The sequence below is a fragment of the Fusarium vanettenii genome, assembly GCF_000151355.1.
Source record: "Fusarium vanettenii 77-13-4 chromosome 3 genomic scaffold NECHAsca_31_chr3_5_0, whole genome shotgun sequence".
Taxonomy (NCBI): Eukaryota; Fungi; Ascomycota; class Sordariomycetes; order Hypocreales; family Nectriaceae; genus Fusarium; species Fusarium vanettenii.
The window spans coordinates 441,289-467,269 of record NW_003315854.1 but is presented as its reverse complement, the minus strand read 5'-3'; the positions used below and the strand labels follow the sequence as shown (position 1 = coordinate 467,269).

The following is a 25,981-nucleotide window of genomic DNA, read 5'->3' as shown; positions in this document are numbered from 1 at the left end:
ATGTATTCGGAGCGAGGAGGAAACCAGATATCCGCTCGTGGGAAAAGAAAAGGTGGCATTTTGCACTGCAAAATTCACCTTTATACTATCGAGTTTTTATGGCTATTGCCATAGAATCTTAATTTTATCTCTGTTTCGGCGTTTCTCAGCATTGGGTTTTAATGCTGTCATAGATCTATTCTTTGTCTCCTTGACATCATGGCCCACGGAGAACTCTGAACAGCGCGGTTGGTGTCACCTAGCTTCAGCTCCAACTTACTGTGCATAGTATCACGGTGTATTATGTATGCCTTGCCGCCGTAAAGGGTCGAGGGAGAACTGGGGATATTTACCAACCACCACCTACCCGCCAGTACACTCCGCACCTAACCCTACACCAATATAAGCATTACTACGCAGTACCTCCGTCGAGTTAAACTTACCGTAGAAAGGGGACTAAGGTGTCCAATCGAGTCGCTAGGCTCCATACCGCGGTATTGGAGGATTTGATTCGAGTCCTCCCAAGTCAAGGCTCCTCCAAGCATTCCACCGGTTTAGGAGACGTTCTTTCTTCAGCGCTCGCGATGGGCGCCTAGGACGTGGCCCACCAGAATTGAAAGCAGGAGACACTATTTGTTGTTTTCACGGGGCAGCGCCGCTTTTCATTCTTCGTTTTCCTGAGCAAGGAAACGACGTTGCACAGTTTATAGGGGATGCATTCGTTCATGGCTGCGTGGACTTTGATAGCTTGAAAACACCTTGGAAAAACCACCCCAAAGATTTTTCTATTGAATAGGGAGGTAATATCACATGACCTGTTGGTTTTCAAATGCTGAGAATTTTAGAATAAACTGTAGACTAGCTACGTGTGAAGATGCACATAACAATCGGTGCAAGATAAGCCCCACTGTGGAAGTGATGAACACTCCCTTGTCATTTCATCCGACTCATATCCGATACCTGCATCCTTTGACAATGATGGAGTATTTAAAAGATCAGATAATCGTGAGTTTCCATAATGTCTTTCTTTGATAGCTGTTCAACGTGTCAGTACGATTCATGAAACTTGTCACCAAAAAACCCAGCAGTACTCACATAGTCCGTCCATAGTCTCGTGTCGCTGCCACTTTCAGCCCCTTTCCTACGCTCCTTCCAGATATGCTCCAGGATAGTCGTAGATGCCAGATTTCGAAACCCTGTATCGTTCAAGATGGCCTTGACCCGAAGAAGCACGTAATCTTGCTGATACGCCATCAAGCTCTCAGTACCCGCCATGAACAATGGCCAGAGTAGTCTTGATGAGCCTTTGAAACCGGTCGGAACTTTGGACACCGCGTTGAGGATCTCTTGAATGTGTCTTTGAATCTCGGAGTTGTCAGCTGTCATATCCTTGTCTGAGAATCTGAGAGAGTGGAGGAGGAAGCTATGTCGGAAGGCGTTGGCAAGATGATCTGAGCCATCTTCAGGGGCTGCATCGCTGTTTGTATCTCTCTTCCACGTGGCGAGATATTGCTGAATAGATCGGATGGATTCCATGTCAGCCTTGTCAGGCGATGTGCCGGAAGTTGTCATCAGTTCATCTTTGGAGAGCTTCAGTAGGCGGGAGAATGCTAAAAAGAGTTCCAATGGACATCCTGAGAAGCACTCAAAAAGTCTATCATCCATTTCTTGGAAGACGTGTTCCTGGACCCCGTCGGTGAGTAACTCTTCGTATCTCCTTGGGACGCAACGAAGCATGTGAAGCCTGGACTAGTGAGCGACACCCTTCCCTTGTAGACCCTGTTCTCTTAACTCACCATGATAAAGCGCCAAACAGAAACTTCATACACGGCCTATCACGGATCGACCTCTCAAGAAGTTTCGAGTGTCGTTGACAGATACTCGTCACCCCATTCAAATGAATGCCCCCTGCCGAAACACCCGTTTCACAGACCTGTATAAATGTGAGCTACGCACAACAAACAGTGACTAATTCTCACGTCGTGTATCAACAAGATCAGTATTATGGCAAGTCCGGCTTCTACAAGGCAAGGATCAGTAGACGTGCCTTGCAACCCTTCCAGCCAGTCAATCACCTGCCTGATCGCTCTGAAGCGGTACTGCAGTGATTCCTGCTCGTTGAAGGGATTATCGCAGTGATTGATGGATAGATGGCCTAGTGAGAGACCCAGAACCGCGTAAAGTACGCCTGAGAATTGGAGGGACATTGGGAGGAGGTATTGCTGGAAGGGATTAGACCAGGCTGCTGCTCCATCGATGACGAGTTTTGGGCAGACGGTTTCGTCAACTGCTCAAGTGTCAGTATAGAGAGTCCTCTTTTTCCTATTCCTCTTTGTTGTCTCCTTACAGTACTGTAGTAGAAACTGCACCCGATCTTGGTCCAGATTTGTAGGGAAAGGCGTCTTGTCCAACGGTGAAGATAAACTCGGCAGGGCATCAAACTTGACGGCTGCTATCCTAGAAGCCCAGGGAATCCTAGAAAAGGAAGCAGCTAGTGAAGCAGCGACTGCATCCTCCTGTACGTTCCCACTGCTGGACAAGGAAAACTTGTTCATTCCAACCAGAATGCGCTGACCCTCTGCCTCTGTAGTACCGCAGATAGCATCTAACGGAAGCAAGAGCTCATCGTCGCGGGAGAGTGTGCTCGTCGCTGGGCTGACACCGGTAATCTGGTCCTCCAAGGCGCTCTCTCTCAGAATTGAAGCCATCTCCATGAAGGCCTCGCGACTAGACCAATCAAATTCGGGAGATCCGGGGAGCATAGCCCCTCCGGGCATCGTTATCGTCGCATCCTGGTCCAGGGGGTTGGGATCCACGACAGCTCCTACAGGGGAAATGGCGAGGGTAGGTCCGGTAGGAGGGGAGACGGCTGTGACTGTGGTTGTCTCCGGTGGGGATGGCCTAACATCCCTGGGAGTCGAGGTTGGTGCAACAGCCTCTGTGCTCCCGGTGGTTGACTGAGCCCGAACGCGTCTCTTCTTGACAGGCCTGGGAGAGGTGTCGGCAAAGGGGTGAGGCTTGCCAGAGAGTTTTCCGCGGCTGGCGACTCCACAGAACTTGAGAGGGTATCCCTCGCAGTTGTCGCCCTTGGTCACGACGGTTAGTAGACTGTGAGTTGCTGTGATCGGAAGGTATTCACCTTGTTTGTGCATTGGGCACAAGCCGGCTTCTGGCGGTCGCATTTCCTGCATTTTCTCCGACAAGTAGCACAGGCAGGGCCTTTGATGAAGACTGTATCAGTTTCTATTTGCATGGGACATATCAAGCAGGGCAAGGTACCTACCGGCAACTCCGGGCATGGTTGTGTCGTTGTTGTGTGCTGAGTGCGTACGCCTCGCGTGGTTGCTTCGAAATGAAGGGCCAGGGCCGATTTGGTCTGGTCTGGGGTGCAATATGTACGAAAATCTGATGCGGGGTACAGTAAACGCTAGAGATTAGCGTGGCGATACCGAGATAGCGGCTGGCTTGTCATTTGTTTGGTGCGTGACTCGCTAACGAATGCTAAAGATACAGGCCCTGTTGGAGGACGCCCGCTGTGACATGTTCGCATCACAATGGACATCGCAATGGACAAGACGAGTTGATGGGAGTATTTATTTCAATTCTGGTCTTGGTTTCTTAATTATAGAGGCCTCCATTTGCAGACAAGACAGATCCAGTCACCCAGCGTGCCTCTTCAGTACACAAAAACGAAACCAGAGGCGCAATATCCTCCACCTCTCCAACTCTCGGGGCCGCGGGAGTCGACTGGATAATCGGCTGCATGGCCTCGATAAAGTCGTTTGTACTCGCGCGCCATTGATCTAAACACGTAAACATTGGCACAAAACAAGGCCTGGATTCAAACTCACCTGTTGCTACAGGACCTGGGTTGACACAGTTGACAGTGATGCCGTGCTCGTGTCCAAGCTCCTTAGCCCAGACGCGCGCCAGGGCTTCGCCGGCTGCCTTTGTGGCAGAGTAAATGCCTTGAGTTTCAACACCTAGTCGAGCCGCGACGGAGGAGACGATGACGATGCGACCGCCGTGGGCTAGATGAGGTAGGGCCTTCTGGGTCAGAAAAAAGAGCCCTCGGATGTTGCAGTCGACGTGATCATTGTAGAAATCGACCGTTGTGTCCTTCAAGAGGGCATCTCGTCCAACAGCAGCGCTACTCTGTGTCAGTGCCAATACGAGGGCAAGAAACAGCAGCAGAGGCATACTTGTGAACCAAAATCTCAATCTTTCCACTATCGCTAATATTCTTAACCGCAGCATCAATAATGCTTTGATGTTGGTCCAGATCTGTAAGGTCCGCCTTGCAGATGGCCGACTTCCTCCCCAGGTCTCGGATTTGTTTGGCGATAGCCTCGGCCGCGTCGACGCTGTTGGGGCTCGTGTAATGGACCAAGACGTTGGCTCCTTTTCGGGCGAGATCTAACGCAATGCCAGCACCAATGCCTCTGTAATTCGAGACAGTGCATTATTAGTATTTCTTTTTCTCAGTGTCGGAATGGTGGTGTAAGAATAGCCCACGTACCTGGAAGATCCAGTAACGATGGCGGCCTTCCCTTGCAGTTGCAGATTGCTCATCTTGTCGAAAGGATCTTGCTTGCTGTCTTGGAGTATAGTGGATGTTGACGGATAGGATCTTGACCGATGCTCAAGCTAAGATATCAAGCATGATAAGGGTCGGCATCCATCGTTTGCTTAATAATTAATGATGCTCGGTATCTGAGCCGCATCTCCAGTTCTCCATCCAGTGGAAACTTGGTCTGTGGAATGAGCAGGGATGCTGGTTAGAGTGCGCGATTAGCTGGTTGAACTTCCTTTTTAGGTAAAGCCAACAGAAGAAGGTCTAGTCCCACTTGGAGGGATGGTGGTATCTCGGCTGCGACCTTGAGATTTGGTTGCTTAGTTTTGAAGAAGAGTCATGAGATGACTTTTATCTCTATCAATGACACTCCAGAAACACAACCGTGTCGTTGATGGCCTGTGTGACGATACCCTGATGTGGTGGCGATAGAGCCAGTCCCATGTCACGGACTGAGTCCGGCTTTGCTCTAGGGTAGCTTGCTGTCGCTACGGTTGAAGGAATCATGACCTCGCCATTGACATCCATCACTTGGTTTCTCTGTTGCTCTGTTGCTCTGTTGCTTTTACATGTTGGGTGAAGCGCATTGTATAAGATGTAGCTGTAATTTTACCCTTGGCCATTTAATTGCTTCATCTAGGCATTAGGCATTCAACGTGAAAATAGGTAGGTGTAGTTGTCGAGCATCAAGACCCAATGGCATATTCCCGGAGCTGTCCATTGCCAACTGAGATAAGCCACACACGCATCCAGAATCACGACACTGGCGTTATCTTGAGAACAAAGGAAGTTACACAAAAACCTTGATATCTCAAGAAGCAGCTGGGCCAGGCACGAACACAAACATGCCACTTCAAGTGTCAAACCGTGTGAAGCGAGGCGAAGCGGGGGAGACTAGCTGGCCGATTTTCCCCTCATGGTCAAAAGATTGCATTTTCCTCGAAAAGCAAACCCAGCCTCGCCAATTTGTCCATCATGATTTGCCACATGCTCGAGCCCCTAGTTCCTGATAAGATGTAGACCATGAGGGGCTGGATCGTCCATCCCCGCGATTGACTCCCCCGCAGAATTGATGGATGGCAATGATTGGAGCATCCGGAAGGTCAACTGCTTCAACTGCTGAATGTGGGATTAGCGTGGACCGGTGAGCTACGAACACTGAGCCGGAGCTGATGGGGCCTGCGGAATATATATCATGGGAGCTCCAATTGCTTCCATATCTCATCATCAATCAGCATCTTGAATAAAAAGCAACAGCAGCAAGACAAATCTTACTGCCAGCAAGAAACACAATTGCAAAGTCTCTTTACACCCCCACGAGTCAACAATGGCCCGACACCCTCTCGACCCCCTGCACGCCGACGAGATCGCGCAGGTCGTCAAGATCTTGAACCACTCTCAGAGGAGCAAGCTCCGATTCAAGGTCATCACTCTCGACGAGCCCCGAAAGCAAGATCTCATTCCCTTCCTTGAAGCTGAGAGGTTGGGCGATCTTCTGCCCACTCCTCCCAACCGAAAGGCTTATGTCTACTTCCACACCCTTGACGATCACAAGTTCCACCGTGGAGTTGTCAACATTACAACCAACTCTGTCGAGGTGGATCAGATTCTTGAGGGTATCCAGGGTCCTGCGGATGCCGACGAGCAGATTGAGATTGAAGAAGTTTGCAATGTTCATCCCGTTGTCTTGGCCGAGATTGAGAAGCTCAAGCTTCCTCCCAAGTAAGTACCACTAAGCCCCCAACTGACACACGCACGTGACTAACCTGTTATAGTGCACGCGTGTTGAACGACCCCTGGGGCTACGGCACCGACGACGAGAGCATCAAGAGTGACCGCCGTCTTATCCAATGCTACATGTACGCCGCCCTCTCCGATGACCCCGAGGCCAACCACTACTCGATCCCCCTGCCATTCTCCCCCGTCTTCGACTCCAACACAAAGGAACTCGTCCGCATCGACCGACTCCCCCTGAACCAAGACGACGAGCGCGTCGACACACAGGCATGGATCCCTCGCAAGGCTGTCGAGTATAGCACCGCTCTTCTGGAGCAGGGTGGTCTGCGACAAGACCTCAAGCCCCTTCAGGTTCAGCAGCCTGAGGGTCCTTCATTCAGTGTCGATGGACACCTCGTTGAGTGGCAGAAGTGGCGATTCCGTCTCGGCTGGAACGTCCGAGAGGGTCCTCTCCTTCACAACGTCACCTACGATGGCCGAAACGTCCTGTACCGTCTCTCCCTGAGCGAGATGACTGTTCCTTATGCCGACCCTCGACAGCCCTATATCCGCAAGCAGGCGTTTGATCTGGGCGACATTGGTCTGGGAATGACTTCCAACTGTCTGACGCTCGGCTGTGACTGCTTGGGTGTGATCCGTTACTTTGATGGTTTCCGTGTCAATGCCAAGGGAGAGACTGTCAAGATGAAGAATGTCGTCTGCATGCACGAGATTGACAACGGCATCGGCTGGAAGCACACCAACTACCGCAATGCTACATCCTCTGTCGTCCGTGATCGACGCCTGGTGATTCAGTGTAAGTTGATCTCTGAATCCTGACGACTGTTACAAAGTGCTAACATTTCGCTCAACAGGTACCGCTACCGTGTCCAACTACGAGTACATCTTGATGTGGACCCTCGACCAAGCCGCCAACATCCACTGCGAAGTCCGAGCAACCGGCATCGTTTCAACCATGCCTGTCAACGACGGGGTCAAACTGCCCTGGATGACCCGCGTGGCCGACGGCGTGGGTGCCGCCTACCACCAGCATCTCTTCAACCTCCGAATCGACCCAGCCATCGACGGCTTCTCCAACACCATCGCATACGAAGATTCCGAGCGCACACCCGAGGATCCCGTGTTGGATCCATATGGCGTCGGCTACTACGCCAAGGTCACCGAGATTGAGAGACCCGGAGGTTACGACTTGGACGTCAACAAGTCGAGAGTCTACAAGATGATCAACCCCTCCTCCATCAACCCCATCTCTGGAAAGCCAGCCGGCTACAAGCTCCACGCGCACCCCTCGCAGATGATGCTCATGCGTCCCCACGCCCCAGGCGCTAAGCGAGCTCTCTTTGGCAGCAAGCCCATCTGGGTGACAAAGTACCAAGACGGCGAGCTCTACGCCGCAGGCGAGTTCACGAACCAGAGCGCTGCCGACTCTGGCCTCTCAGTATGGGCCAAGCGCGACGAGAACGTCAAGGACACCGACGTCGTGCTCTGGCACTCGTTCGGTCTCACACACAACCCTCGACCTGAGGATTTCCCTGTCATGCCCATGGAGATGATCAAGGTTGAGCTGCGACCAACGAGCTTCTTCACCATGAACCCTAGCAACGATGTTCCTAGGTCCAACCAGAAGGTCAACAAGTCAGTTCTTGTGCCTAGCTGCTGTGATGGACCCGCGACGTCTAGCCGGCTGTGAGCATGAATGGTGTTTTGAGCGTCGCGTGTAAAGAATAGTAGACTCAAGCTGAACAGCAGATGGAGATGGAAATTGTATTGTAGCCATGAAGATTGAATAAACTGTCGCTTAGATTATGCTTTGGCTTTCCGAATGACGAGATATTTGCTTGACCACTGACGTATTGGGCATAACTCCGTCTCCTCGTCCTAATTGCCTTGCGAATCGGCCATGAAAATGAGGACATGCACGATGGGAAGAACGTGGATCCATAGCCCGTGTTTTCTTATGCATTATCCGGTTTCTTCAAAGCGGAGATCAGTGTGTGCACAATGTCTTGTGTGCCAATGCACCTTGACTCCAGAGAAGAGGCCACCCTAGTTACGACATTGACGAGGATGACATGATCAACCAAGGTCCAGCAATTAGCCACTGGCTAGATAACCAAATTTATCTTGATCACGATAGTTGGGCCGAAGTAAGACAGATTATCAAGACTTTCTTCTGGGTCGGGTCAGCCATTCCTTCGGACTGGGAAACATATCATGATGGGACACCCGTTCAGATGGACCTAAGATTATAGACAGGTAGGAACACAGGCCTTTGCCCAATCTTTCACCAGACAGAACGAAAGATAACCGAACAGCCAAACCGAAACAATCCTCCACTGACCCGCTTTGAAGGAGCCTGCAATCCCCGGAGTCATCGGTTGCAACACGTCCCGCCACGGTCTCCCTCCGGGCCGAAGGGACAGAAGCGGTTCAAGAGAATCTCGTATCCCTGGAGACCTGGTCCAGCCTCCGCTTAAAGTCTAAAGCCACCATTTCTTGCTACCGCTTCTTATCAGCAGGGACATTAGCGGATTTCCCCAATAGCAAGATTCTGGGAACTGGGAGAACTGCCTATTCGGGCAATATCTTCAGGACCCACACCGCTTCGCCCCCTGGTTGAAGGTTCAAGAGGAGGCGATTCGAGACTAAAAGATGCAGCTGATGGACGACAGTGATCCTTTAGAGACGCCAGAGCTAGCAGAGATACGACTCAAAAAGATACAGAAACTTGTTTAGTCATTACCACACCCTTTTGCAGAGACAATGATCCCAAACACTTCAGAGGGCTACGTTTGGACCGCCGAGTCTGGCGTTGTCCAGGGCTCGTTGCCTTGCAAAGGCGTCATTCAACCTCCCACATCGATCCGCAATAGTCGTGGGGTCTACGACTGTATTGTTATTGGTGCTGGATTTGCTGGTCTCACTGCAGCAAGAGACTTGGCTCTGGCCAGTAAGTGTTTCTCAACATAGGTGTTCTGAATAGTGACTGACATGATGCAGAGAGAAAGGTTCTTCTGATTGAGGCCCGTGATCGCATTGGAGGACGAACGTACAGTATTGAGAAGGATGGTATGAGGGATCCATGATATCTGCACCACTCGTAAGCTGACTTCAACTATTAGGTTACACGTATGAGATGGGAGGCACATGGGTATCCCATTTCCAGCCCAATCTCTTTAGAGAGATGCAGCGGTACGACATGGATCGCGATCTTGTCACCACCAGACAAGGCATGTATGAGAACAACTACTACACCATGAATCTCACCGGTAAGTCTTAATAAATAGCCGTTCCTGAATATTTGGCACTAACTAGCGCAATAGGTGATGCCCGCAAGCTTGCCCACGAAGAGGCCGGGAAGCTCCAGGCCAAGGCATGGGACCTATTCGTCAACGTAGACGGTGCCGGATGCCGCAAGATCTGCCCCCTGCCTCATCAACAGCTAGGAAATGTCATGGTCAAAAGAGAGGATATTGAGCGCGTCGACGCCATGTCGTGCAGAGAGCGCTTCGAGCAGATCAAGGACCAACTCACCGAAGAAGAGTCAGCTCTGCTTCTGTCTCTGATCCTGCACATCTCGGGCGGTAACCTCGACAACTCGAGTCTTTGGGATATGATTCGCTCGCATGCTTTGGCTGCGCACTCTTCCGACAACTTTGAGGATGTCTGGCTTCTGTATAAGCTTCGAGAGGGTCAGTCGGTCCTGGCCAAGCGCATGTTTGACGAGGCAGTCAATGACGGCCTCGACTACGCCTTTTCTACCGAGGTGGCATCTATCTCAGACTGGGGCCAGCAGGTAGAAGTCACTACGCCAAGTGGCGAGCGATTCCGGGCATCTCAGGTCATCTCGACCATTCCTCTCAACGTGCTCCGACACATCAGGTTCGAGCCCCCTCTGTCCCCTCTTCGACAGGAGGCCGTCAACATTGGCCACGTCAACTTCATGAACAAGATCCACGCCGAGGTGAAGGGATCTGGTCTCGCCTCGTGGAACGGCATGTCGTTCCCCAACATTCTCATGTACGGCTACGGAGACGGCGTGCTGAACAACGGAAACGCGCACATTGTTGCGTTTGGTACTGATGAGCGTGCCACGGGTTATGTAGCTGAGAAGTGCCCTGAGCAAACCATCGAGGCTTTCCAGAAGCTCCATCCCATGAAGGTCGAGAAGATGGTATGTTGACCTATTGGATCGCAAAGTACCTATTGCTGACTTTACTTACAGATCTTCCACAACTGGAACACCGACCCTTACTCTCAGGGAGGACCGGCCTGGTGGGCTCCTGGGTACATGAGCCGTTTCCAGGATGAGCTTCAAAGCCCTCACGGAAATGTCAGATTTGCCTCTGCCGACTGGGCTCACGGATGGAGGGCCTTTATCGACGGTGCCATCGAACAGGGTCACTTGAACGCCAAGGCTGTCCTGTCTAGCCTTGGTCCGATCTCGGCCAGGACCCTCAGCCAGCTCTGAAGAGTTCCAAGTAGTACTGCAGTACAAAGGGCCTGAAACTTGGATATGTTTCGAACATTTGTGTATAATTAGTGACAGTTTCAGTTCTACTATAATTAGTGACAGTTTCAGTTCTACGGCATTCATGTCGATAAGAAGTTAGAAAGCAATTCAAAGGACCTTTTTAAAACCGAAATCGCTTCTGCTATGAATGTAGTCGCTGAGATTAGTCATCTGTCTCTGTGAAAGAAGAAGTGATTCATTAATATTCTTTCTATGATGAAAGGGTTGATCTTTGTTTTTGAAAGTGTGTTCCATTGAACCTGAGGAGATCAGTTGCTGTTAATAGTAAAATCAAGATGTATCAGTTGGATGAGGGAGTTTATTCAGCTTCGAGAGCGAACTCTGATAGCTGTGAACGAGGATTTCTCCATCCCGCATTCCCCTGTAAGGATCCGCATCATACCCAAGTATAAAGTATGTTAGACAGCCAGGCTAGGTGTGCAAGTTGCCATATTACACCCTAACCCGTAATTCATAATCAGATTATTATCTGCAATACCTCAAACAAAAAACAATCACGACAGAGTTCGCCCTGTGAAGTCAAGAGATCATTCTTTCAAAGCACTACTTGAAATCCATCACTTTACATAGCGGCCCATGTGACAAAGACCTGGCTTGCCAAAACCTCCAGGTCCTTCTCTCAAGTTTACTCTTCGTCTTCCACAGTATTGAGAGCATTGAGGGTATCCCAGTCAATATTAGGACCTTCAAAAGTACGCCTCTGAACCCACCAAAGACCTAAAATCAAAAGCAAAAGGATAAACAACACAACCGAAGTGTAGTTCATGGAGCCAGCCTCAACAGGTAAGGCTCCAGGGAAGCAAAAGAAGGTGCCAATGATGGTAACCCACACAGGGGCGAAGAAGTTGGGAATGTAGCCCCATTTTCCGAGATTTAGGTATCGCTTGGGAAGACGAGATCTGCCGTAGGTGGCGCAGATGCCCTGAGGGACGCAGTACGTGATGTTCAGGGCGAGAACTGCTGTCGTGATGATCGAGTTGAAGGCTGCTGTGGAGGCAATGTATAGAAGTCCGTAAATGGTACAGAAGCCGGCTGACAGGATGGTCGCTCTGAGAGGCAGCTGGAAGCGTTCGTTGATTTCAGTCCAGTACTCGTGGTAGGGCAGGCCCTTCTAAAAGGGTGTTAGCAAAAGAGCCATGCAAGCCTGGCATTTAGAATGAGCAACTCACGTCACGAGCAAATGCCCAAGTCATTCTGCCACAAGTAATCCACTGGCTGGGCAGGGCAGCTGTAGATGAAATGTCAGATTATCCAGCACCAGGTTCAAGAAGCTGGGCACACTTACAGTAGTAGACGGCAATGGTCCAGGCCTGCAGAAAGGTAGCCATGACCTTGCTCCCAGTGGCTTGGTAGTACAGCTCCATACTCGGGAGAGGCGAGTTGAGAACGGCATCCATGTCCTTGATGGTAAACATGTAGGCAATCGCCAGAGGCACAGTAGTGACGATTCCGATAAGCATTGTCACGTTCCTTTGTTGTCTCGATTAGCTCAAAAGATCTCGCAGATTGGGCTCGAGAACTTACATGACTTGAGGAAGACGCTTTCCAGGGTGTGTGACTTCTTCAGCGATGTGAATGACTGCGTCTGTTCCACCATAGGCATACAGAGCGTTGCCAATTCCCAAAATCCAGGCAATTCCAGAAGGCCAGCCAGTTCTGTTACCGCCCGTCTCAGTGATGGTGTGTCCGGGCTGGAAGTAGTCACACATGGCGAGAATAGACACAAAGACGATGATGCAGCCAACAATGGATAGATGCAGGGCGAATTGTGTCATCTTGCCCATATGCCTATTGGGGACGATGAAGATGGGAATCACTAGAACTCACGTCAGCACCAGAATTCCAGAGCGTTATTAACATTACTTACTCGTAATGATAATTCCAAGGTCAAAGAGGAGATAGGTTTGCCACTGGGTCGCTTGGAAGCTGGGGTTCCACCACGAGACGAGACCCATGGTGGAAACTGTGCCTAGGGAAATACCGGAGCAAGTCACGATCCACCATCCAACGACATTGAGCGTGCCTACGGAAAAGGCAGCAAAGTTTCTGTGCTTCTCGGGTGCGAGGATGTAGGTGAAGTGATATTGGCCCTGCTTCGGTTAGCACTGAAACGAATGAGAGGGAATGGAAAACGTACTCCGGATGAGGGAAAGGCCGAGGCGAGCTCAGAGAGTCCAAGGGTGACTGTCCACTGAATGAAACCCGCCACAATGACGGCAAAGACAACGGCTTGAGGACCTCCAGCTGCGAGGGTGACTCCGAAGCAGCTGGTGTATGACATCCACGAGTTGGTGATACTGGCAATCACGCAATTGTTAGTCATGAAGACATAAGAGTGAATCCAGGTTCGTCAAGCTGTACCTGTATCCCAAGCCGATGGCTCCTCCCCAGGAAAAGGATCGAGGCAGCGCGGCCTCATGACCCTGGGCTCGCAGAATGGCATTGTCCAGGTCGTCTCCATGCTGGTCGGGGATCAGAATGGTCTCCCCTTGGTTGTTGCTGCTGGCCCTCTTCAGCTCCCTGTGCTTGTTGTCGGTTCTATCGGAGTCCATGGTCTCCATTGTGTTTATTGTTGTTGAGAAGATAGTCTGTTCAGGGTAGTTGCAGAGCGTGACTCGTTGCAAGACCAACTTGGATCAAGAAGGCGATATTGCCCTTCCTTTATCCTCGTAGGTCGGTCTTCGGCTTCCCGTACCTAGGTAGCCAGGTAGAAACTTGATAGAGGCTTATCTGCGGGCTTTTCACTCCAGCCCCTCTCTGCACCTTGCAAGGACCAGGATCATGGTTGAGTTAAGTTCGTCCGGGGGTCGTTTACCCCACGATCTTGTGATGGATGCCGGTGGCGGCTCGTTAGCCTATCTCTCCCCGCATTCTGAACATCATGGCCGATCTGGCCGGGCCACCCAATACAGAAGGTCACCCAGCACTTGCCCAAGGCTAGCAGGTCTAGCCTTATCTACATGGTTCGCTACGGGCTATATCTTGAGGGCGGGTTGCTTCCAACCGGCTACAGACCAACGTCACGCACAACACCAACATCCAACCACAACCTATTATCTTATTTGGCTTCGAACCCTTGCCACTCTTTGAAAAAATGCCGCCGGTAACCTTTTCCCAAACGCCCGGTCCGCTTGGAGACCTCTTCCACTCCTCGGGTTGCTCTCACGCCGCCAAGATCCCGTTGTCCGGATCCCTCGTCACAACCGCGGGTCAGCCAGGATTCGATCTCAAGACCTGTCAGCTTGTCACTTCGTCTCTGCGTGATGAGGTCAACGCCTGCTTCGACTGCGTGGAGGCTGCATTGAAATCTGCTGGGGTCTCACAGGGTCTGAGTGCTGTTCACAAGTTTACAGCATTTCTCATCGACATGAAGGTGGAGGAGACGATGATGGAGGTCTGGAGGAGCAGGGTTCCGGGGCATCGCCCAACTTGGGTAACTGTTGGAGTGGCTGAACTAGCTGTGTCAGGCATGCACCTCGAGTTACAGGCCGAGGCAGTTTTGTTGGAGTAGACGGATCGTGGGCTACGGGAGGACGAGGAGGTGAATGACTAGACCGTGTGTTACCTTGGAGAACTATGCCAAGATACTGCAGAACATGCAAGATTTACAAACCCTCACAACTTGCCCCTCGCTTAATCGATGATCTACAATTGTGTCATGGGATAACTGCCCGACCAGGTAGTCCAGCCCTTGTCCTGGGGATCTTGCTTCGCAACTTGGACTTGATATCCGTCTGCGGCCTTTCCGATGGGGTCTATGGTGTAATTTTTGATCAGTAATAGCACAAATATTCGTAAAAAGCGGCATGATATTAGTGTTGACTTTGGTTGTAGTCACTGCACACTGCATATCCGGAGAGATCTTCGCCTGGCGAGTATACTTGATGCAGTTGTTTATTCAGCTGTTTGATGATATCATCAGTTGCAAACGACTCTATTCTCCTTTTCTCCAAAAGAGGTCTCTCGTCAAGATGTACACTCGTCAGTCAACAGCCATCTCATCCCATCAACCATATCCTTCCAATAATCCTTGCTTCTCCCAATCTGCGGCCAGTTGGTCCAAAACATGTGGCCATGCCTCTCGTAGAGATTCAACCGGGTGGGGACATTCCACTCTTCCTCCAACACCTTCTGGTACACGAGTGCATGGTCCCGCAGAGGATCAAGCCCGGCAACCTGGAAGAAGGTCTTGGGAGGTCTTCGTGCACCCTCGGGACCGGGATACCACTCTTCGGCAAAAGGGGAGAAAAGTGGCGAATAAACATCCGCCTTTAGCATCGTCGAGATGAAACCGGTTGTCTTATCGCTTGGTCCATCAAGCAGTGGAGGAAGTACGGGATCGACTCGGTTGGTCCGCATGCTGTAGTAGGAGTCTCGATACCGCGCAGGGACCAGTTCAGGGGGTAGAAGATAAGGGACACAGAGCCATTGACCAGTAATAGGGGGCTGAAGGTTCTCCTTGATGGCGAGGTGGGCCAGAACGGCAGTGATGTTGGCCCCTGCGGATGAGCCACCGATAATGAATCCCTTGCTCGGGCCCGCACCGAGGGGAGCCTGGGCGGCCCATCTCAGCACGTCCCAGCAGTCCAAGACGCCGGTTGGAAATGGAAACTCTGGTGCCAGTCTGTATTCCGGATTTAGAATGACACAGCCGATATCCCTGGCAAAGACTCTGGCGTTAGAGTCTTCATCCGTCGAGTCACCCATGACCCATCCACCCTCATGGAATAACACCAATAGCGGCCTACTCTCCTCACCACCGGATGCAGGCCTGTAGAATTTGGTCTTGATCTTGTATCCATCTCGAGCCTGGATAAAGAGCTCGCCTTCGATTACCTCTGGTATCGGTCTAGGCGCTGGAAGGAGGTGGCTTACGCCGTCCAGGTGTCGTCGCCTATCCCCTCGGTTCTCAGGCTCGAATGGAAAGCCCGGGAACGGTCGCTGATCAATGGCGGCCTGTAGTATCGGATCTCTCTCGTCTGAAGTTTTGTTGTCCATGTTGGTGTTCGTGCAGTAACTGATGGATGATGATGTAATGTGAAGTCTTTTTTCTGTACTTCACGATACCAACAACTGGTTACTTATCCATCTCGTCTAGATGACCTCCATCTCCAACCCCTGTCTCTTTCAAACACACCAAAACGATGACGATGTCGGTTTCGGCAGTCTACCGAGCTGCTCTAACCACGATAGGAAGTTCAGCCAGCCGCTAGATTAGCGCCCTTGACATGAGGGGAACTGCAGGGACTGCCGTTTTGGCGCCCTCCAAGCACCACAATGGTACCAGGATCCTCCCTTCTGATAGGTGTCTTGCTTACATGCCCCAGATCCTCCTACATATCGCCGTTCAGATCACAATCTTGATATCGATCATCCACGAAAAAAAGAAATCTGAAATCTGAAATCTTCCCATCTATTCTTCCTCCTTGTCTAGCTCCCCACCGCCAAAATGGTTCCCCCTGTCCGCACCGAGAAGAACCAAGAGGCCATCGCCTTCTCCAAGACTCTCTCGCACATCCCATGGTGCGATGACTACGAGAAGATGGTCTCGAGCATGCTCTACAGCTGCGAAGCGCCTGAGCTGCTCGAGGCCAGAAACCACGCTCGAAGGCTTGCACAGAAGTTCAACACCTATGTGCCAGATGACAGCGCAACGGCTGCCCAGGTCACTGAGACGAGGGTCAACATGATCAAGGAGATTTTTGGCAAGGTTGGTTCCGATGTCTACGTCGAGCCCAGTCTGCAGGTGGATTATGGGTGCAACATTACTGTTGGCGACAGATTCTATGCCAACTTCAAGTAAGTCAACTGACACTCTCTGCTGGAAGACACAAGCTAACGTGAGGCGTCTAGCACCGTTATCCTCGACTGCGCTCACGTCACGATTGGCGACCGAGTCTTCTTTGGCAACGGCGTCAGCCTGATCACGGCCACACACGAAACGAGTCTCCAATCCCGACGAGACAACATCGAGTACGCCGAGCCCATCACGATCGGTAACGACTGCTGGCTTGGAGCCAACGTCACAGTCTTGCCTGGTGTCACGATTGGCAAGGGATGCACCATCGGTGCTGGCGCTGTTGTGTCCAAGAACATTCCTGACTACTCGGTCGCGGTGGGAGTTCCTGCCAAGGTTATAAAGAAAGTTGAGCCTCTGGATGATTAGAAAGGACTCTAAGAATATTAGATCATAGGTAAATAGACGGCTGCAGGTGAAAAGGCGCATGTTCCATGTTTATGCTCACGATGTTAAGGGATGCTCTCAGTAAGGGAGTGCTGGTTGACCCTTTGGTAATGGCCTGTCGGTGACCTGTCAAGACAATCACATCTTCCTGTGTGTTTCTAAGATCTTTATTCTCGTGCTATCATCTAAAGATCGTGTTCATGACTAATAGTTGTCGTCCATAGTCCGGTAACGCAAAGCAGAATAACAAGAACACAGGACCCAAATTAACAGGCAATAAGACTTCAGCATAACCATTACTCCTTCTAACACATTACATAAACTTTGAGGCTCTTGCGCTTGCTATGGCAAAAAACGAAGACAGGATCGACCGACCAAACCCGGAGAATCTCCTCCCACTAGCCTGCTTGCCAACATCGGGTTCAGAATCTCGATGTGACAGAGACGCATTGCTTGAGTCCGAGGGATATGTGGACTCTTTTGAGTCTAGGATATCTTCTTAGTAAATAGAGGAAGCGATATAAACCTTGAATGCTAACCTGAGCCATTTGTTCCTTGCGACATGGTGAGTCGATCTGAAGGGTCGAGCTTTGTAGGGTATTGCTGGTGTTACTAATGCCGTAGCTCCAGACAAGCGATGACGAGAGAGATACCGAAGGGATCATTGTGTCTCGGCCGCCCCATATCTATATCGCAGGCTTGAAGCCCTGCCATGTCAGGGGTTTCCCGTTACAGTAATGCAATGTGCGGGCTGAGCTTCCTGACAAGGAAATTGCGCCCACTGGATCAGTTGACAGAGGGATGCCCCCGGAAATCTCTCATTCTGTATCGCGGGAAACTGCGGGGTTGGCATGCATGACTCTTGAGGGTGTTGTCATTGTAGGATATTGACAGGGTTCCCCGCCAACCTGAATAACCTCATGTGATTCCGGCACACGGCTCAGTACTGCGCCACTGCCTACATAGCGACACGTGAGCCAAGATACACAGAGGTGACTCGACTTATGTACCTACAGTGGTGGCTTTATTCATGACCAGAAGAAGGGAGTGTTGAATCATGGTCGACATGATTCCTAAGCAGAGCGTAAAACATGCCTTGTCGGTCTCGTGTCAACGGGAAACCTTCTTCTCATTGATACAGGGCAATCGACTACTAGTTCCCTTGAACTATTCAAATACTCTGAAGATGAACGTAAGCATCCGAGTTTGGAATTGATAGACAAATAGATATCTAAGAAAACTGCTTGTCGTAGTCAACCAGGGTGAATCTGTACCGAACATCCCCATTGTGCAGCCTCTCAAGCGCCTGGCCAACTCCCTCTTCGCTAACAGAAATTGTCTCAACCCAACTCTTGATGTCCTTGTCCGCAGCGAGCTGAAGCATCTCAAGCACCTCTCGTCGGTTGCCCAGATGGCTACTTCCGATCAAACATCCATTCCAGATCAGACTCTGCGGAGCAACCTGCCAACCTGTTCCCTCGGGCAGACCGACAGCTACAAACTTGCCGTGGACCTTGAGGAGGGAGAGGTAATCGCCTAGCTCAAAGCCTTCGGCTGAGGAAGCGGTGCTCAGAATGAAGTCGAGCTTTCTGGCATAGGGCTTGTTCCAGTCTTTTTCCTTGGTGGCCAGGAAATCATCAGCACCCAGTTGTCGTGCGTCAGCTTCCTTGGCCCTTGAGCGAGAAATAGCTATGGTCTTTGCTCCCAGGGCCTTGGCAAAGAGGATTCCAAAGTGGCCGATGCCTCCGCTAGAGAATGATTAGTTCTGAATTCTCCAATAAAAGGGTTCATCCTGTCACTCACATGCCAATCACGCCAACCGTCTTTCCGGGCCCGACACCGTTCCGAACCAAGGGTGAGTAAGCTGTCAGACCAGCGCAAAGCATAGGAGCGGCAAGTTCAGTTTGCAGCTTCTCTGGGACGGGATAAACATAGTGCTCGTGAGCACGGATATGGGAAGAGTATCCTCCCTGTGCGAGGGTGCCATCGGCGTACACCGAACCGTAAGTATCTGAACTCAAGGCATGAACATAACGAGTACTAATGTGAGATAAGAGATGACTTACCCTTCCACTCGGGGCAATAGTTTTCATTCTCGCTATTACAGGCGTCGCAGTCTCTGCAAGAGTCGATCTGTGCTCCTACACCAACACGCTGGCCAACCTTGACACTGGTGACTTTGCTCCCAGTCTTGACAACATGACCGATGATTTCTTCACTGATGTCAGTATCAAAGCGTTCAGGAACTCAAAAGGGGAGACATACCATGGCCGGGAACAATCGGCCAGTTCTTGTTTCCCCAACCGCCAGTAGCCGTGTGAAGGTCGGAGCCGCAAACTCCACAGGCAACGATCTTGACGTCGATATCATAGTCCTCTAGAGGCTTGGGTTTGAACTGGGGTAGGTCAGTCTCTATTTGCCGACCAAACAAAGGCGACAAGGATCTACTGTAATTCGTTTGGGGTTGTTCCACTCCTCGGCCGAGGGAATGCCGAAGCCTTCGAAAGAGTCTGGGCACATGGTTGCTTGGTGTATAAAACGGGCCTCAATAGGTGTAGTTGACTGTTCTATCAGGGTTGCTTTACTCAATGCGCTTCCCTGTTAAATATGGCAGCAAGTGCACCAGACGACCCTGTGTGGCTTGTTGCTTGGGTGGCTGTCTTGGTAGTGGAGAATCGTGAATATTGTCCGTTCTGGGAATAGCCTCATGATGATTAGTTAGTGCATGTGAAGAAAGCGGGCATCAGACGCAATTTCCATAGACAGAGAATACCCCAGTTCTTGACTCGGCCTCAAGAAATAATCAGCGAAAGGCTAAGAGAGATAGTCGGGGCCAAGATCAAGAAGCTCGGATAGGCTGAAGTCGCAATCTCTGAGACTGTCAAAGCGCACCATATTGTCTGAATCCAGTCTCTGCTTCTGACAATGCAACGTTGACAGGCAAAGGAATGTCTATCGGTTGATCACGAGCATGATTTTGGTAGCTCTCGGATAGACTGCCAGGCCAAATATTTAGTCGAGTTTGCGGAAACATCGCAAATAAAGAGCGGCGGTCCTGTTATACTGAGTCTGCTCATTGTCATCAACATGTCCTGTAGTACCTTAACCAAAACTCTGAGCTGGGTCCCAAAACTGGTAGTTTACCTTTAAATGAAAGGCCGAGTACCAAGCCAAGTGAGAATATTTATTGAGATCTTGAGACCACGACCTTTATGGCTAATCAATCTTCAGGGCCGTCCCTTTATACCTGTTTCTCCAGCGTATCTAGTGCAAGTCGCTATACATAAGACTATGCGATACTTTACATAACCCAACACCAAAAATTTCTTATCAGCAAGATTAGCCCTTCAGCCGCCCTTATCTAGACTGGCGAAGCTTGATAGCACGGTCTAATAAGCAAAGACATGTGCCAGGAAAGGTGAAGAACTATGTTTCCTCGTGTATTTAACGTGTCCGTTCAGAGTTTCTCCAATGCCACAGGCAGCCACTGAGCAATCTCTTGTCCAATAGCATGAGGATGGTCTTCTTGAACAAAATGAATTCCTTGCCCAAGGTGAACGCTCTTTGTATTCCGCAATTGTCGTATGTATTCTTTCGCCTTGTCCTCCGTGATTGTGCCACCTGGTGAGACCCAAAAGTACAGCTTAGGAAGGCCTGTTTGGAACAGCTATGTCATGTACTTTTGAGCCTTTTCCCACATAAAAAGCAGTATACGCGTAAACGGCATCGGCTCAAGGATCAATACCGAGGTACGATCGACACTGACAAGCTTCAAATGAAGTGTGGTGCGTGAAGTTTAGCAAAGCCTACTGTCTCTCTGACTTCTCGAGCGAAAGAAGCTACGACAAAGGGAGGGGATCCCTGAATACAAACAGGTTCTTCGAGTAGATCGGCAACACTTTAGTGTGCAATCTAACTGATCCCTGTATTCTTGTGAGCACTACTTGACCGGGAACCTCAGAGTCCCCCGTTTCGTGTAGGTTTGACTGACAACCGCGTTACACCTTTTTATGAGCTTCCGGAAGCGAAGTCTTTGGAGTATTTATTCTTCAGCCATCGTCTCTGCCTTGGCCTGTTCGTTATGGCGTTGCAGAAAGCTACGAAGTCGGCACTGAGGCACTCGTTCATTCGTGAGCATTTGGCGCCATGTGCAGATACAGTAGTTGCCAATCTTCAAGTTGAGTGGCTGTAGGACTGGGAATGGTCTCGAGCCTTGTTTGAAAAGGCCAGCTGGGTTTACAGTTCATGCTCCGCTTCCTCCAGAGGTACAAGGTAAAACAGACCCATTCCAAGTAGCATCTTCCGGCTATGACGCAAGGGCGCCGAGATCTAGTCAGCTGATCAAGTATAGCAACTGCCAGAGTTCATCTTATTTCTACAGCTGAGGCCATCGTACTGGGCTCCTTGTGAACCTCATGACGATCTTCTGGCTTAGTTCACGAATCCAGGGCTAGGCTTCAACTATAATAAAGAACACCTTAGTGAGCTTCATGACGCTTCCACCATAAGCTATCAGCCATCCTTAACGGTGATACGTAGCATTGACAACGGCTCTGCAGGTCTCAACTTGCACTATTTGACCTCACATATTTTCGTCTTGATGTCCCATCAACCATCACGGCAAAGAACAAAGTTGCGTCCATGTCCAAGGCAAGCGTTACACAGGGTAACCGGGCCATTCCGTATAAGACCATCATGCTGTGACGAACTTCTTCAGGCGCCACTAATAAGATCCGCTCGTGATCTTTAGGAACATACGTCTCATGTGTCAAGGAGTTTGCCCCCGATTACGCGTTCTAATAACATATTAAGATCCTTGTGGCTCTGTTTGTGTCTGTCCACTATTCAGCCGTGTTTCCCATAAACAATGAGCCTGCTCGCTGCCACATCGATATGACCGAGATTGCTTTATGGAAATGTCTTCTGAATAGAGCTGAGGCTGATCTGATTCGGCGGTTCGGGGTGAACTAGAACGCCGTCTCCGCTTACAAAGGCGACGGAATTGGATCACGGGTCGGGACAAGGCCAGGCTTGGCATCTGCTCCGTTTTCCTCACGTGAGCTCAAACCACCTCCTGTGCCCTGAGGCCTCTTCCTTTACCTTACAGATTGAACTACAGTGCTCGATAATGTCTGAAGTTCCGAGAACCTCCAATGTCTTCTCCCCACATTGATCAATTTCCGAAAGTGCATCTTGCACCGAACTTCTCCTACCATCCCATCGGCCAGCAATACGCAGTGCAGCCTTTGACCACCACCACAACAACAAGAGCAACAACAACCACGAAAGTCAGGAAAAGGTGTAAGTGTTACTAGACACACCAAAGACTTTCATAATGTGCTTCGCCACCTTAGTCCTGGGGTATGTAGAACTTTAAGGACCTTGACGAGATAATGCCCACCCACGTCAAGGACGCCAATATTGGTCTGCCTTACGTGGAAGGCCCTTTGATCGAAACAGTAGCCCATGTTGAGGCGCTGGGTACAATTGGAAATCACAGAGACCGTCTTCCGCTTCCGAATCAAGAGAGTCCCGTGGGTGCTTGTCTCGTTCTCCGCTCCTAGGGCGACAGTCAGCATAGCCACCGGTGAAAAGCCCAACATCAAGTTGTTGACCCACAAAGACGCAGGTGTCACTAACCCGGAGCAGTCTGCAACTCCAGTAGTCTTCATCTGCAAGAAAGGGGCCGTCGACAATTACATCAGGGCTTTCATTGTGACGCCTCGGATGCGCTTCATGGCCCATACCACTCTAAGTTTACGCTTAGTTGAAGCAGGAGGCCACTTCAAAGTCCTGTTCACTTTAATCTACCGAGCCTTCATGGTAGTGTATGCATGTTTTAAGGCATAGATCCTCATTTCCGGCTGCGACGACGCGGCGGCGGACTCCTTCAGCGGTCCGTGGCCTGATCGTGATCCGCCCCAGTAGTTCACCCTGTGGAACCCCTGCATCGGAACTTCTCAGCTAGTCCGGCTCAACCGACTGACAATACCTTTAAATCTGTATAAAATGTGGCGTCTTGGACACAAGAATGAAAGAGGTTCTGAACCACAAGGCACACCTCCTCAATAGCATTCCTATTACCACTCATCCTACTAAGATTACCGTTTTGAGAACTTCCCAACAGCACAACCATGGTTACGAAGTTGGCAACACTTGGAGCATTGCTCCAACTCGCTACTACCACGCTTGGTGCCGCCACTCGCAAGAAGTACACCTTCAAGCCAGAGAACGAGGTCACTTACCAGAACGTAAGAGTGCCCTCCCTGTGATAGATGAGTTGAAGCTGACGTATCATAGGTTCACATTCCCGCTCTCATTAACATCACCAAGTCCCAGTACGACTATGAAGGAGGATCCTCTTGGTGGATGAGCTCCTTCATCACCAGCACCCGTGGAAAGCAGTATCTTGCTATAGACCACATCTTGACTGCCCCCAAGAACGTCTGTCGATCCTCTGTTCTGGATCTGGACACCCTCGACTACTGGGTTGATCTCGTCTACTGCTCTGCTAAGAGCGACAGAACGATTAATTCAGGCGGGCCCATTAATGCCGACTTTGGAACTCACGGATTCGTATCCACCTCGGAGGATAGCGTCACCGAGATGTACGCATACGCCGACACCAACGCGTCCTTTGCCTTCAATATCAGCTGGCAGGCGACATCCAAGCTTCTTCTTAACGGTGGAGCAGGCACCATTGCTTTTGGCCCCGGCCCTACCAACGCGACTGAGTGGGGACTTCCCGCTGGCAAGACGACCGGAAGTCTCACGCTCAACGGGACAGACGTCAAGATTGATCCCAAGAACTCATTCACCTGGTACGACCGTCAGATTTCCTATGGAGCCCCTCGAAACTGGACCTGGTTCCAGTTGCATTTTCCCGGATCTGAAATCAAGGCTAGTATCTGGGCCTGGAAGATGCCTGACGATACCATCTATCAATTCGCAACTGTCCGCGTGGGTGACTCGCAGCTTGTCCTTGCCTATGACCTGATTCCCGACATGACAAATACGTGGACATCCCCCAACTCAGGACTGGTTTACCCTCTCTCGTGGAGACTTGAATTTGAGAATGGTGATTACATCAATGTCAAGTCTGTTCGGCCTGACCAGGAGATGTATGGGCCTGATGACCTGGTTGACTCGGCTTACGAAGGCTTCATCACAGCGTCTGGAAAGTTCCTTGGGCAGAAGAAGGGTTTTGGAGTTGTTGAACTCGTTACAATCTACTAGTTGTCCTAGTATGCGAGGACTCAAGGCAAGCAATGGGGCTCATTGTGGTTGAGGTTATGTTGCAAACACAACAGCTACAAGGCCTTGTAAGATAAAGAATCCGGAACGTGCGATAATCCCTCTGATTCACATGGACCTATACAACTCCTCTCTTTAGCAATCAGTGCGCTCCCAAACCAGTGTCAGATATTTTTTACTTCAAATACTACTTTCTAACTATGTTTGGCCATCAAGCAATGCTCCTCTGACACATTTATCGAGCTGTACACGCCACAGCCTGTGTTCATTCAGTGCAAGGATTTGTCCCTCAGATCCGAAGCAGAAGTTAGCCACGCCGCCTGGAATAATAATCTTGCCCAAAAGAACACCTCCAGGCGACCATATGTTGATGCCGTCGCCACACCCACTGTAAACGTTTCCCCTCGTGTCGCACTTGATGCCGTCTGGGATCCCTGTGGAGGCGAGAGCGAACAAGCGCTTGTTGGTCAGGAACGGCTGCCCATGTCGCTGTATTACGTCAAATGCATATCAATGGAGAGTTAGCATATCGAGAAGAAGTATCACAGGCAAGCAAAGATGCCACACGGTTGCTCAGGTGAAACTCACATGGAAGCTGCCCTACCATAATCGACCGACTGACCACGCACTTGGTCCGTATCAGTGATGTATACGGTCGAATAGTCGGGTGAGAAGCAGATGCCATTTGGCCTCCCCAGTCCATCAGCTACAGCCCTGATACTCTCAGTAACAGGATCATAGCGATACACGGCGTTGGGAAGGCTGGGCCTGGGTCTATAGCCCTGGTCATGGCCGTACGACGGATCTGTAAACCAGATACTTCCGTCGCTATGCACTACAACATCATTGACGGCATTGAAAGGCCTCCCCATGTAACTTGTGATGACAGGCTTTGCCTCATAGGGGTAAGTGGTCTGCAGCTTGAAGAGACCACTTGGATGTGTCGCAGAGCCTTGGGCGCAAATGAGGATCCCATCCTGATAGTTGACGCCCCCGTTTGCCATGTGAATGAGTTCGCAACTGATCTTTTGCAACTTGACCGAGTCGGAATCGCTGCTCAGTGAAATCTTGGAGATCTGGACTGTCTTCTCGCCGGCATGGTCCTTGAACTGGTTGCTCGTGATAAAGAGCTCATTCGCCTTGGGGAGGAAGACACCGGCCTCATGCGCAAAGGGGAACTCGTCAATTTGAAGAAGCAATTGGAGTGACGGCTCCTCTCCAAGGATGTCCCTGAATTCATCTTGGAAGATCCGCCAGATGTTGGCAGGGTCCGTCATTGGAGTGAGATGGGTGGCGACTGGCGACTGGCGACTGGCGACTAGCAAAGGGCGAGCTTCAATGTGACTTGGGGAAGGACGATGAGGGATGGAAAATCAACGCCGTTAAAGCGTATGGCAAAAGAAAAGGCTTGTCAAGCTCGTATGAGAACAAAGCTCAACTATGTCATGCACAATCCAGCCTGGCAAAGATCTCCTTGACCTCTTCGGACCCACCAATGGTGGCTTGAGACGGCATTTTGCCCTCGAGACGAGCAGCAACAGAGCACGGCCTGGTCAAAAATTCCCAGAGACTTCCCTTCTCGAGGCGAGTGAGGAAGTTCTAGCTAAAAATAGGAGTTTTTTTTATGAAATCTCCTATAAACTGCCCAGAGACCCTTGTAAATGCAGAATTGCCAGAGAACTCTTTGGCTACCCGTTCGACACCGTGCCTCAGTCCTGTA

General features: G+C 50.6%; 10 protein-coding genes across 10 annotated transcripts; 4 read left to right on the top strand and 6 right to left on the bottom strand.

Moving 5' to 3' along the window:
* Window positions 1-966: 966 nt before the first annotated feature.
* Window positions 967-3,278, bottom strand: NECHADRAFT_78481 (uncharacterized protein; the record flags this gene model as incomplete). The annotated part of the gene is made up of 6 exons (XM_003042899.1): window positions 967-1,014; window positions 1,075-1,696; window positions 1,776-1,912; window positions 1,959-2,266; window positions 2,327-3,097; window positions 3,263-3,278. 6 exons carry the CDS (start codon window positions 3,276-3,278, stop codon window positions 967-969), a joined length of 1,902 nt encoding a protein of 633 aa, XP_003042945.1.
* Window positions 3,279-3,597: 319 nt separating this feature from the next.
* NECHADRAFT_92316 (uncharacterized protein) lies at window positions 3,598-4,551 on the bottom strand (the record flags this gene model as incomplete). Its single annotated transcript, XM_003042898.1, has 4 exons — window positions 3,598-3,782; window positions 3,831-4,129; window positions 4,182-4,421; window positions 4,499-4,551. 4 exons carry the CDS (start codon window positions 4,549-4,551, stop codon window positions 3,598-3,600), a joined length of 777 nt encoding a protein of 258 aa, XP_003042944.1.
* A 1,328-nt stretch (window positions 4,552-5,879) lies between these two features.
* NECHADRAFT_78479 (uncharacterized protein) lies at window positions 5,880-7,979 on the top strand (the record flags this gene model as incomplete). Its single annotated transcript, XM_003042992.1, has 3 exons — window positions 5,880-6,274; window positions 6,328-7,085; window positions 7,144-7,979. 3 exons carry the CDS (start codon window positions 5,880-5,882, stop codon window positions 7,977-7,979), a joined length of 1,989 nt encoding a protein of 662 aa, XP_003043038.1.
* A 1,073-nt stretch (window positions 7,980-9,052) lies between these two features.
* On the top strand, window positions 9,053-10,760 carry NECHADRAFT_78478 (uncharacterized protein; the record flags this gene model as incomplete). The annotated part of the gene is made up of 5 exons (XM_003042991.1): window positions 9,053-9,239; window positions 9,290-9,358; window positions 9,412-9,558; window positions 9,613-10,463; window positions 10,515-10,760. The coding sequence occupies 5 exons, from the start codon at window positions 9,053-9,055 to the stop codon at window positions 10,758-10,760; spliced, it is 1,500 nt and encodes a 499-aa protein (XP_003043037.1).
* A 688-nt stretch (window positions 10,761-11,448) lies between these two features.
* On the bottom strand, window positions 11,449-13,375 carry NECHADRAFT_37300 (uncharacterized protein; the record flags this gene model as incomplete). Its single annotated transcript, XM_003042897.1, has 7 exons — window positions 11,449-11,934; window positions 11,993-12,051; window positions 12,082-12,302; window positions 12,348-12,639; window positions 12,691-12,913; window positions 12,961-13,120; window positions 13,185-13,375. 7 exons carry the CDS (start codon window positions 13,373-13,375, stop codon window positions 11,449-11,451), a joined length of 1,632 nt encoding a protein of 543 aa, XP_003042943.1.
* Window positions 13,376-13,917: 542 nt separating this feature from the next.
* NECHADRAFT_78476 (uncharacterized protein) lies at window positions 13,918-14,334 on the top strand (the record flags this gene model as incomplete). The annotated part of the gene is made up of 1 exon (XM_003042990.1): window positions 13,918-14,334. The coding sequence occupies one exon, from the start codon at window positions 13,918-13,920 to the stop codon at window positions 14,332-14,334; it is 417 nt and encodes a 138-aa protein (XP_003043036.1).
* Window positions 14,335-14,789: 455 nt separating this feature from the next.
* Window positions 14,790-15,821, bottom strand: NECHADRAFT_78475 (uncharacterized protein; the record flags this gene model as incomplete). The annotated part of the gene is made up of 1 exon (XM_003042896.1): window positions 14,790-15,821. The coding sequence occupies one exon, from the start codon at window positions 15,819-15,821 to the stop codon at window positions 14,790-14,792; it is 1,032 nt and encodes a 343-aa protein (XP_003042942.1).
* A 2,417-nt stretch (window positions 15,822-18,238) lies between these two features.
* Window positions 18,239-19,527, bottom strand: NECHADRAFT_37210 (uncharacterized protein; the record flags this gene model as incomplete). The annotated part of the gene is made up of 5 exons (XM_003042895.1): window positions 18,239-18,755; window positions 18,811-19,018; window positions 19,074-19,220; window positions 19,273-19,402; window positions 19,456-19,527. 5 exons carry the CDS (start codon window positions 19,525-19,527, stop codon window positions 18,239-18,241), a joined length of 1,074 nt encoding a protein of 357 aa, XP_003042941.1.
* A 3,834-nt stretch (window positions 19,528-23,361) lies between these two features.
* Window positions 23,362-24,243, top strand: NECHADRAFT_37099 (uncharacterized protein; the record flags this gene model as incomplete). The annotated part of the gene is made up of 1 exon (XM_003042989.1): window positions 23,362-24,243. A coding segment is annotated over one exon (882 nt), but the record flags the coding sequence as incomplete, so codon positions are not given.
* Window positions 24,244-24,459: 216 nt separating this feature from the next.
* NECHADRAFT_78471 (uncharacterized protein) lies at window positions 24,460-25,776 on the bottom strand (the record flags this gene model as incomplete). Its single annotated transcript, XM_003042894.1, has 3 exons — window positions 24,460-24,750; window positions 24,891-25,579; window positions 25,755-25,776. The coding sequence occupies 3 exons, from the start codon at window positions 25,774-25,776 to the stop codon at window positions 24,460-24,462; spliced, it is 1,002 nt and encodes a 333-aa protein (XP_003042940.1).
* Window positions 25,777-25,981: the final 205 nt, after the last annotated feature.